Consider the following 12,539-nt stretch of genomic DNA (forward strand, 5'->3'; position numbering starts at 1 on the left):
CCCCACCTATAGTACGGGGTTAAGCAAAATATTGCCAGTGTGAAAACAGTAATAGAGTAAAAGGGATTGCATCACATTTGGCGGTCTTCCATTTCTTTTATCTCAGGGACGTTTCCTCTGGGGAGGTGTTCTGCCATTAATCCCCAGTAATCTTCTTCTTTTTGGGACATGCCTCCCGGTCCTTTCTGTGCTGGTCTAGCAAATAATAGGTAGATACATTGATTTATTGTGGTAAATCAGAAAAATCAGAACTGGTTTTATTATTTACTCTATAAATCTATCTACCTATCCCTCTGTTCCCTCTCCTTGCCCAGCAACATGTTTAAAGCGTAGCAAATAATAGGTAGATACATTGATTTATATAGTAAATAATAAAATCAGTTCTGATTTTTCTGATTTACATAGTAAATAATAAAATTAGTTTTAATTTTTGTAGAATGCCCTGCCAAAATATAGTATGCCAACAAACTTTTTATTGTATCCCCCGGCAGTACGCTGGTGAGGTACTTTGGATTGAGCAGCGTTACGCCATGTTCGCCCCCGCCACCGCCGGTCATATTTTGGTGGCTGTCTTTTGTGTGCTCTAACTGCCACATTTCTTGACACATTTCTTTCATACTTTCTACAGAAATGCATTATACTCTAATCTACACACATATTGTTTTGGTGATGCTACTCCTAGTGATCATCTCCAAGTCATCTTTTTGTTTCAGGGAGGGGAGAGGGGATTTTTGTCCTTCCTTCCAACATAAGGATGACACAAAATGGTTGCCACTGCCGGGGGATACAGATTGCGATATTTCTAGTTTTAATCCCGTCTGTTAGTATTTTTTATGCTTCTTCTTGCTAATGCCCATCACACATTCAAATATCTTATTTTTAGTATGTTTAACAATATTTTCATACATTTTTCGTAATAATCTACTCTTGAAATTGCTTGAAAATCATGAAAAATCACTGTGATTACGACCAGAAAATAAAGTACACATACACAATCAATGGATGTAATATGTCTGAAAGTATCTTTTTATCCTTTAATGAATCCTTCAGGCACTTACAAAGGTCTCATTGAAAGCTAATTATCTTGAGATGAAACATGAGATTTTGAATCATGGATTGAAGGCAAATTAGCATTCATGCCCTCTAGTATTTCCACTTCATTATGTATCAAACAGGAAATTACTATATTCTATAACTATTGAGTTTTTACGTCACAAAATTAGGAATCAAAGCACCGTGCATGATGTTGGGTAATATTTCTTTTTACAGCAGCAGTCAGATCAAGCTTTTTTCCCACTTCAATTCACTTAGAATTGCTTCCGAACAAGAGAATGGTAGGAAGAGGAAAGGAAATCTTTGTCTGGGCATGATCAGCAGTATACATCCAAACTTAAGACATTTAGATCATTCAATGATCTGCTTCTGCATTTGCATGCAGTTTGTAGAACATTCTCCCTCAGCTACTCTGCTCTTGCTATACATTATTTGTTCTCTACCTTGAAGACTTTAAGTTCGCATACAACCAGCCACTCTTCAAATCTTGAAGGAAGGAATCATGGACTGCTCTTGTCATAGGTGTCTTTTGTCAGGCTTTTAAATGCTTGCACTCTAAAAGTTCCCAGATTGGCTTCTATGGATTGGACATTCTACTTCAATCTGCTTTCGCTCCTGTCCATTAAACCGGCAAGATGAATCTTCATATCTTCTTGTTTGTGCTTGCCTTCATTGGGAGAACAGTCGAAGGAAAATGTCCTGTTGGTTGTGACTGTGACACGGTAAACGGTTTGGTCAATGTGGACTGCGCTTGGTGTGGTCTTAACAATGTTCCAGAGGACATTCCATGCGATGCTGGTGATGTTAACCTGCATACTAACTATATCACTAGAATAAATAAAAAGTCATTCTCCTGCCATATCCAAATGAATAAACTTTTCCTATCACAAAATAAATTGAAATATATTGAGAAAAATGTTTTTGAACGATTGGTGGAACTAACATACATCGAACTTGATTCAAATGAACTTGTGAGCATTCAATATCTTGGCTCATTACCTCACCTTTTCGATGTATCTATCTCTAAAAATTCTTTGTTAGAGTGGCCACAGTTGTTTCTTTCTAGTATGCCAGGAAGACGACCTTTCAAGATGAGTTTGGCATACAACAAACTGCCTGATGCACCAAAGGTTCCCTTCAAAATATGGAACCTTAATCTTGAAGGAAACGCTGTTACTGATCTGTCCAATGCAGTGTTTACATATCCTAAAGTGATTTTAGAGCTGAATATTGATAAAAATAACGTAGAGTACCTGGACAAGTTGCAGAAGATGGACAATCTTATGATACTTTCCCTGGAATCCAATGGAATTCGAAGCATTGCTGACACCATATTTGCCTACCTTCCTTCACTTGAAAGAATTAACCTGGCAAGAAATAAAATTGTTGATGTCTCACCCTTCAGAAACATGTCATATATTACAGAGATTATACTGACAGAAAACAATATAAGACATATCCGTCACCCAGCTTTTACTAACATTCCAAATATAGCTTTCATTGATCTAAAGGATAATGAAATTGTTTGTTATATACCTCACTCTGACTTCAGTGTACCATCGAGCCTTCTTCTTGGCAGCAACAAAATTTCAGTTATAAACATGAATCCTGCAGGGAACTATTCAAATGTAGTAATTCTAAATATCAACAACAACCATCTTGGTAACTTTTCTATTCATCCGTTTCCTGGTTTATCTAGTCTTCATGCTTCAAACAATTTCATTAAAGATGTGATATCTCTCAAGTATGAACATCGTTTTCTAACATACATCAACTTGTGCTATAACCAAATCGGGAATGTGAAAAACTTTGAAAACCTACCTGCCCTAAAGTGGCTGGTTCTCTGTCATAACTCCATCAAAACCTTGGATGATAACAGCCTCATTGGCTTGTTTAGTCTGCTTACCCTTGACCTATAGCTACAATAAGTTGTCAGAACTCCTAAACTTCACAGCTTTGCCTGCTCTGAGCCGTCTTGATTTATCAGGCAACATCATTCACGTGATAGGAAATGCAACCTTTGACCACCTACCAAGGCTTGTTACTCTAAACCTTAGCCAAAATCAAATCTCAAAACTTGGTTTTCTCAGTTCAATGCCATCACTTGAAACTCTATCTTTAAGTCACAACCAGCTGAGGACCATCCACCCCCATGACTTCTCTAATCTAAATAATATTAGAGTTTTGCAGTTAGCTTCCAATTTTATTGTAGAGTTTGAAAACATCAACTTGCCTTCTCTTCAAAGACTTGACATCGCTTTTAATTTCTTAACTCATATGAATTTTAATCATTTATTGGATCACAGAATTCTATATATCAATGCTGAGAGTAACAGAATCGTTAGTGTTATATCCACACATGCTTCACATGTTAGTATCAATGTCAACAACAATGGGATTGGATTAGTAAATTCAAGTTTGTTATCTGGGTTTAATGTTTTTGCATCCAGCAATAACCTGACCGATTTCAACCAGGTTCGTATTACAACCCGGTTTGATGGGACTTTACCTCAATAAAAACCACCTCTCATGCATACCTGATTACACTTTCTCCCTAGCATCCTCTCTCATATTTCTTGAATTGGCTGACAATCTGATAATCAAAGTGACAAATTCATCCTTCATCGGCCTTCAGCGCATAATAACTGTTAACCTGGCAAGAAATCAAATAGTCCACCTTCCTTCTGGGGTGTTTTCATATATTGGGGATCTGAAAACTCTTGAACTGAGTGGAAATCCTTTGATACTTACGTCAAGTAGGCCATTTATGGGAATACAGGCTCTTCGATATCTTATACTTGCTAATATGCCATTTTCAAATGTGTCCCTTCATGTGTTGGAGGACATTCAACATGTATGTACACTAAACATTGACAAAAACATGGCCTTTAGACAATTTTTCATCAACAAAGCCAGTGTCTTTTCTTTCACGAATTTCCCAAACCTACGGCATATTTCCCTGTCATCCAATGAACTCAGAAACCAGTGTCCATTATTACATATTAAATATTTACAAGTGATGGATTTATCCAATAATCTGTTTAGTTCTATTCCTAAATATTGCTTGCCAAACTATGCGAACTCTCTAAACTTGTCTCGCAATAGAATCAGGAGTGTCAATAAAGATTCTTTTGGAGAACTTCAACAGCTCTGGGTACTGGATCTGAGTTACAACCAAATTGTGTCTTTCGAATTCAGCGCCCTCGAACATCAGAATAACTTGGCAACTCTACATCTTGCAGGCAATCTACTGACAACTCTTGATATTATTTTTTTGTCCTTCTCTTTGAAGTCAATAGTAATAAATTTACAAGATAATCCTTGGTTATGTGATTGTGACCTGATCATGGCTGCCCGTATGCTGGAGTCCTGGATGGATGATCCTGTTGTTTGCAATCAACCTGCTGGTTATTACAACTCTAGTTTAGTTGAACTGGCCATGTCCAACCACTTCACATGTCTGCCTCAACTGTGTTCTCAGCCACTGCAGACACTGTTGACATTCATTGGTGATCAGTCAGTCGAGATACCTTGCCCAATCATCACCTCAAATCTGTCGGTCATCATTCACTGGTCATTTACCTCTCATAGGCAACAACTGCCCTCTATTGGTAGTGAACTGCCAGACGGTGTTTCTGTCCTTTCTCACAATGCCCTCTTTATTGAACATGTCGGCCTGAACCTGACAGGGACCTATACCTGTTGGAGTGAGAATGGGGCTGGGCGAACAAAATTCATGGTGAACTTGCTTGTAGAGGAACGATCAGGGATGGTTCAGAAACTTATGGAGGATAGTACGTTGACAGTGTTGGCCAAGAATTGGAAGGAAACGCTCTCCTGTGGTAACTCTGGAAGCCGTAATATTGATAGATCTATTACAAGAATGATATTGTCTGTTTTAGTAGCTTTGTACAAATATTTTGTTCACTTGTTACAAACAATTGTATTTTTAAAGTACGAATTCAAACAGACAAACATTACGGGAGAAAAACATTAATGAAAATGGTCAAAGGTCTTTATCTTGTTCCAGCTAAAGCTAGTGTACGGTATACATCCTTTCAGCTAGCTGTGTTTTAGTGTTGAGAAAAAAATTCTTGTTTGGAAAGGAAATAGTAGCAACCACGGTAGATCCATGATTGTGTTCCACCACTCGCGCGATATGAATCTAGCTACATTGTAAAATTGTAGGTAACTAGCTAGCTGCGCACTGCACGGTCTGCCGAATCCAAAATCAAAGCGAGTGCCAGTAACTAACAAGCGATTGCCTAATAATTCTTCACTTCCGGCCGAGGCTGGCCACGGTAAGTGAATTTCACCAGCAGTATGAATGGCACATGTGGAAAAGCGGCGTTTTCACCTTTGTTTATATAAGTCAAATTCTATCAGTATTTTCATCTGTCTGACTCCGATGGAAGGACCATGAAAGGGTATAGGAGAGTCACATGACCAAAACTTGGAATGATTCCCCAGTGTTTTTTAAAGCGAGCATTTATACTGCAAAAAGCCAAAAGAGGTGGATTTTCTGCTGGCTTTTCAAAGAACTGAACTCAGAGTTGAGTTTTTTATTTAAGTTTTTAGTTGTGTTAATTGGTAGTTATCTTGCAACTCCAACATGACTCCGGAATGTGAGAAAACTGATGTTTTTTGCTTGCAGTGTAAGTGACCATAATGAAATGTCGCAGCAAAATCCAAACATGATTTATCTAGGGAGTCTAGGCAATATAATAAGGTCAAGAAATTGCCCTGAAGTTTAGTTGATTTCATGAAGGTCTATACGAACATATATTTTTAACCCTTTTAATATATGAAGGGAAAGATAAAGGCCCAAATTCACAAAAGAGGTTTAAATTTAACCCATGGTTTAAACCAGGCCTTCTCAACTGATGGCCCGCGCCACTTGTGGCGCTTGCAGTCAGTCCGAGTGGCGCGTGGCTGTTCCAAAAAATAAATAAGAAATAAATAAAAATTAAAGAAAGAAAAAATTTTAAAACTCAGCAGATTAAAAAGTCGCAGTCAAAGTTGAGCCCAAAATGTAAGCAAGCCAATTTGTTTGTTTGATTTTCACTTGATTTTGACATTTTCCGTGTTTATTGCACCAAAATAACTACATATACATTTACTTCCAGTGTAGATTTTGAATTGGGAATTGTACTTATTATTTCACATCAATATGAAATTATGATTGATATTTTATGGAATAAAAAGGTGTTGAAAATGCCACATGTGGGCCTTTAAAAAGCCCTAAAATCCACTAGCTTCCGGGGGCTTTGCCCCCTGGACCCCACCCAGTATCTCGCAACACAGTCACCAAACATACAGGTTGGCACTTCAACCACAATACATTTTTGTTTTGGCACTTCTAATAAACTAGTTGAGAAGGCCTGGTTTAAACCCTCATTTACATAACCCATGGTTTAAAAATTAGCGCAGAATAAGCGTCCCGTGCCTTGCGCGCGTCTAATATTGGACCTCCTGACTGTGTTGTGCTTATTTTGCGCTAATTTCAAACCATGGGTTATGGAAATGCGGGTTTAAACCATGGGCTAAATGTAAATCTCCTTTGTGAATTCGGGCCATATGGAGTATATGAAACTAGAATTGCAATCGTGATCAGCGATATGGGTGCAATGACGTCCGTGTTTCTACGTGTCAAACAAAAGATCTGTAAGATCTGCAATCTGTAAGAAGTCTGTAGCTTCTGTGCTAGTGGAGATAGGTAGGGCAAAAGAAAGGCCTCAAAAACAACCCGAAACAGACGAAATGGTGCCTTGACGGTCACGCATGAGTGATTCAGGAAAACAAAGATTTCAGTGACCTTGATGGGATGCTAGAGACTAAGCCTAAGAAGTTTTAAAGGATTTGGGATAGACGAAGGGACCTAGAAAGGGCTCGCAAACACTGCGTGCAAAACGAATGGGATTGAGGTAAATGAAGAACATATGTGATGACGCGTTCTGTGGCACTAACAGCCGTCAATACTAACAAAATACTGCAGAGTATAAAATGGGGTCTAAAATGGCCCCCTTGACAGATTTTGAAAATGTGGCACCAAGGTGCACTGCGTATTTCATCTCAGAATGTCACTTCAAAATTTCAAGGAGAGAAAAGCACGGGAAGGGGGTGAAAAAGCAGTCTGAAAAAATGACGACATAGCCGTGTTATAACTTGGCGGAAACTCAGCAGAATTTGTATAGTGTCCCTTGTTCAAACGCGATTTACTCAAATATTTCTGTAGTAACATATGACGTTTTTGGTATCATTCGGAAGAGCACTTCGTTTCGGTAAGTTTGACACAATTGTCATCTACGAGCATTGTACTGCACGCATTAAACGGGCTGTTATGTAATGCATAGTAAATTCATCATTTTGGGCAACAACTTTGCGCTGACGTCATCAAATTTTACCAAACTTGGCAGAAAGTTCTCACGTACTTGGTTTACATGTGTGTGCCAAGTTCCATTGACGTAGGTATAAGGATTGTCATTTTAGAGCAATTTGAAGTTATATCACAATTTTTTTTTTTAAATAGCAAATTTGGAGGGGAATTTTCTCAAGTTTGGTCAGTATTAGGGTATATAATTTTGCATTTGGCTGGAAAGGGCATATCTTGAAGTATCAAAATCCAAGAAAGGGTATGGGTTTAGCCAGAAACAATGGAGATACGGCCACAGAAAAAAGTCAATTCCCAGAACTTTAGAGGGCGCTATTTATTTAGCCATTGGAGCGTAAAATTAGGCATGACTATGTGCAGTTATAAGATAAAGATACCGTGAGATTTAAAAACAAAACAGAATTTATATCACAAAGTTATGGCAGTTTTAGATTTTAGGGGTCAATTTTTCAAGAATTTTAGAGATGTTTGACGGAGTCGGTTTCAGATTTGATTTTTGAGACGAAGATGGCATTTTGAAGGTCAGGTTATCAGTCACAGATAAAAGAACATCTCTTAGACTATCCCGAGGAATTTGTTTCAAAAATTTAGGATCTAGGATAGTGGAGATAGGAACAAAATAAGAAAGGCCTTATAATGGACCAGAAACGGACAAAATGGAGCCTGGATGGTTACGCATGAGTGATCTTGAAAAACGAAGAACGTAGTGACCTTGATGGGATGCTATAAAATATGCCTACGAAATTTGAAAGGAATAGAGCAAAGGGAAAGGACCTAGATAGGAATAACAAGCGCTACGTGCAAAACGAATGTGATTTCCTGACGAAAAGAAGAACAACAAGAATATTTATAGGGCAGAATGTGAACAAAAACAAATATGACAAAGGTGTGAATTACATGAAAAATTCATTTGTAAAATAAAGATTTATGAATATATCATGCTATGACTTCATGTGTTTTGAATATGTAAATTCATGTGCAAAGAAAAATCAATAAAGCATTGCTCACCTCTTGTTTGTATTTCCTTGTTCTGTATATTTTTTAACCTTGGTTGTTTTGAAGGGAATTAAAAAGGGGAACCCCAAAAATGAAAATAACACTGATTAAATCTCATAGGAGGAACTATGATTTACACGTTTGTGTACATTATAACAATCAGTCATGTAAAGAATGATTTGCTCAATTTTACAGAATTAAAAAAAAAATCTTATCCAGATTTTCCTTTGAAATGGACAAAGACGTTTGCTGAAAGTGTAAAGTTCTTTTAAACAGAGACTTAAAGCCCCACTGTACTACATGTAGCTACTTGCTCCCTCTCTATAGAAAACAATGCCTAAGCAGTGCCCGTTGGTCCCCCATAATCCTCTTTTTCTTATGTTAATTGAGAGCTGAGTTGATGAGATAGCCACCTGTCAGTGACCACGCTGGATGGTCTGATCTCTCCACGCCAAACTAGAACACACAGGCTTTAAAGGGACTGCATCTCATTTGCAAAGTTTTTCTAACATAATGAAATTTTCTTGCCCGCATTATACCTACAGTAGTAGTAGTGTTTGTGTGTCGCGAAGACGAAGACGGCCCTTCCCTTTCATTTCTTTTGAGGGGTCGTAGGATCTGTGTGGGATGCGTATAATTGAGAGAGGAGGACATACAGTAGATGATTGAAGAATAACAAACGGACAGAATATGGATTACATTATACCTGAAGGATTATGTGAATGAGATCCTACAGTTATAGGTTCAGCTGTATTTTTATTTAAAAGGAAACAACGATGCTGATTGTGGGGCAATAAGTGTAGGACATTGAATGTACATGTAATGTTACTATTAATTGATCTTGTTATCAAATCAATTCTAAAGATTGCTTACATGCCTGGACGATATACTTTTGTATACCCTTGAGCTCTCAGTTGATGAAACTGTTTCCAAAAACTTATGATATTCTTCATGGGTGCAATGGTGATACCAATACACTGTAAATACTATATGTGGTGTTGTTACTTGTCATAAATGCATGTATATAGCAGATGCTGTGAAACTATTTCAGAAGGACATTAGGGGTGTTTGATATGGGGGGGGGGGGGGCAACATCATGGGTCCATAATAGGATTAACTCGCTTTTGCTGGAGCACCATAAAGGCCTCTAAAATGACCTCATTAGTGTGATTCTTCTTGAATTGAATTGTTTTAGATTTTATTATTAACATTGTGTTCAAAATGATAATGAATCGGTTGAGGATGACAATGTATACTTTCAGTAACTCTTGGTTCAGAAAAGGGATGATGAGATTTTCTTGTTGTTCATGTGCTATCAATTGTCAGAACTGTTATTCTTTCAACTTCCACTGGTCAGTGAATCACTGTCATTTTTATGTAAAATTAGCATTTTAGGAAACCATTCAATCATACTGTTTCACTTTCGTTGTTGATGATGTCACTATATAATGTTGGAGAGAGAGCTTTTCTCGGAACATGAGTCACACTTGTGGTAATTTTTGTTTAAATCAACAGCAGCATTGCACTCATTCATTGAGTATTATGTAGAGGATAACGTTGTATTTGTTACTAAATATGGTCATTCAAGATATTAAAATATGGATTAACATACTTGTCAAGTGTATTTGTGTATTCTTCTTATATTAAGTTTTCGTCTTATATGTGTAAATTTTAAAAAATATAGAGACTTTAGATACTAGCATAATTAATGTTTCCTCTGGCTTTGATAATGAGCATGTGTTTTATAATCTTTGTTTCATTTTATATCCCAACAGATTACGTGTATATATGTTCCATATTAGATTTTAAGACTGAGATCTTGCGAAATATCACTTTTAACTTTAGATCATTTACAATTAGTACATGTTGTTATGATTTTGTCTCTATTTCTCATTCCAATATGCGGACTTCTGGACCGATCAATTAGGCAGTGAGCTAGCTTCCTCGCCGCCTCACCTAGCTAAGCAGTGAAAGATGATTAGTTTCTAATGGCTTGGGGAGATCCTTCTGCTGAAGATCTTTTGCTGGAAGGCAGATTAGATCCTTTGAAGTGTCGAATAACCCTTACACAATCCAGGCATTTCCGTTATATGGCAGAACACGATACGACTCGTTGGATATTATTCCAATAATGATTAATCTGCATCAAATCCCTTTATCTATAAGAAAACGATTTAAAGGCTCACTGATTAGTTTTTTCAGAAGTATTGTCATGGGTTTGTTTTTAATGATTGTTTTTCCTGCTAATTGGGTTGATGATCTGGGCCCTGTTTCATAAATCTTGTTATCAATAACAAGTTTATCAATAATTGTTATGAGCTACTGATATTGTGGCATTTGATCAACTAAGAGCTAATTAGCCATAACATTTTAGCAATTGTTATTGATAACAAGTTTTTATGAAACAGCTAGCTAGGGGCCTGGTTTTGTTTATCATTTTCAATTTAATTCATTTTTTTGTCCATATTAATATGAAAAGTCCTATCATTTACACTGCATATACATATTAAAGGAGATATATGAATAATCTCAACGACCAAATTTTTTTTCTTTGAAATAGGTACATTTGATAATGAATGATTACTGAGTCTATATTATGAATAAACAGTTATTTATTGAAAACAGAAAATGAAGCCTGAATGGTTAATTTATAGAAAGTTTTTATTCTTTAAATGATACGGTATGTATGAATGTATGTACATATATGTAGGTTAGGTTTGTAGGGGAGGAGGGAAGGAGATGATAAGAACCCCTCCAACACTCTCCTCTCACTAAAAGGCCTTGTTCCAGGGCATATTATCCACGCCCTCATAAGTTGGTGCCCCTCGAGTTGCTGAACTTGCATTTTGCCACAGGCTTCCAGTCATAAGATTCTTGTCATGTTAGTGTACAACATCAGCACATTCTCCACTCCCTGGGGACCGTTCCGATCAGCATCCACAGTGCTGGCTGATTTGATCTACCGGTAGTTAATAGCTATGGTTTTAGGTTCTTACACAATATTTATCAAGTTGAAGAGCATTTTCAATATGCATTTTTTTCCAATTGAGGTCAAACAAACAAAAACAAAAATGGTGGACACATTTTTTTTCAATTTTATTAATTGCTTAAAAAATTCTCTCCTTATCAACATAACACATATTAGTTTTGACATGAAATAGCTGAGCATAATTGATGGATGGATTATTGTTTCTCATTTAGACAACTCCAGACAGTTTGACTTTTTATTTTTGGTTTAATTTAATTCTTATTTTAAAGACCATCATTACTGCTGGGCCAGAAGGGATTAGACCACACAGCGAGGTCACTGACAGGTGGCTATCTCATTAACTCAGCTCTCAACTAACATAAGAAAAAGAGGATCATGGGGGACCAACAGGCACCGATTGGGGAAGTTCTCTATATAGAGGTAGCAAGTAGCTACAAGTAGGACAGTGGGGCTTTAAATACTTGTTTGATTGTTCTCCTGATGCCTGATTGCATTGATAGTATTAACTACACGTACATTGTACAAGCATGAAAACCGCAAGTCCATTAATAACATTTTAAACTGTGGTGAGTTGCACTTTGAAGGTAACTTAATTGTCTCACATGGAAATTATTGATGCATTGTCAATGTCTGTTCATCCATGAGGAAATGATTTGAAGAGATACTTTTCTCAAACATTGAGTCATTATCTGACTAATTCACCAGGCATTAGGCTCTATTTCTCCATATTTATATCATACAAAGGATATTGCGGAAGTTGATTAAAGGCTCAATGTTCAAGGAAATAAAATTTGTGGGAAAGTACTTTCAGCGCATTTTGGGGGAAGGGATACCATTGTTATAGCAGGAAATAAAAGAAACACTTCCATTCCTGTTTACTGGAATTTAGTGGACAGTGGGAGTCTTTAAATATGCCTAAAAATGAATTTTAAAAAACATTTTTTGTTTTAAAAGCTTTGAATCCCAAATTTATGACCTTATCAAATATTTTTATGATTCTCTTTCAACATCTAGTATGATTCTTGGACTTTGTATATGATGTATTGTAAACATTTTATGTAGTTTGCATGGACATGTAAATATAATGATCACATGAATACCAACCCACTC

General features: G+C 36.9%; 1 protein-coding gene across 1 annotated transcript; it reads left to right on the forward strand.

Moving 5' to 3' along the window:
- The first annotated feature begins 2,144 nt into the window (after positions 1-2,144).
- Positions 2,145-7,872, forward strand: LOC105443068 (leucine-rich repeat-containing G-protein coupled receptor 6-like). Its single transcript, XM_030976153.1, is given in 3 exon segments — positions 2,145-2,969; positions 2,971-3,235; positions 4,137-7,872. Coding segments are annotated over 3 exon segments (2,004 nt in total). The 3' UTR covers positions 5,051-7,872.
- The last annotated feature ends 4,667 nt before the right edge of the window (positions 7,873-12,539 follow it).

Source organism: Strongylocentrotus purpuratus, unplaced genomic scaffold (assembly GCF_000002235.5).
Source record: "Strongylocentrotus purpuratus isolate Spur 01 unplaced genomic scaffold, Spur_5.0 spur5_scaffold_8, whole genome shotgun sequence".
Taxonomy (NCBI): domain Eukaryota; kingdom Metazoa; phylum Echinodermata; class Echinoidea; order Camarodonta; family Strongylocentrotidae; genus Strongylocentrotus; species Strongylocentrotus purpuratus.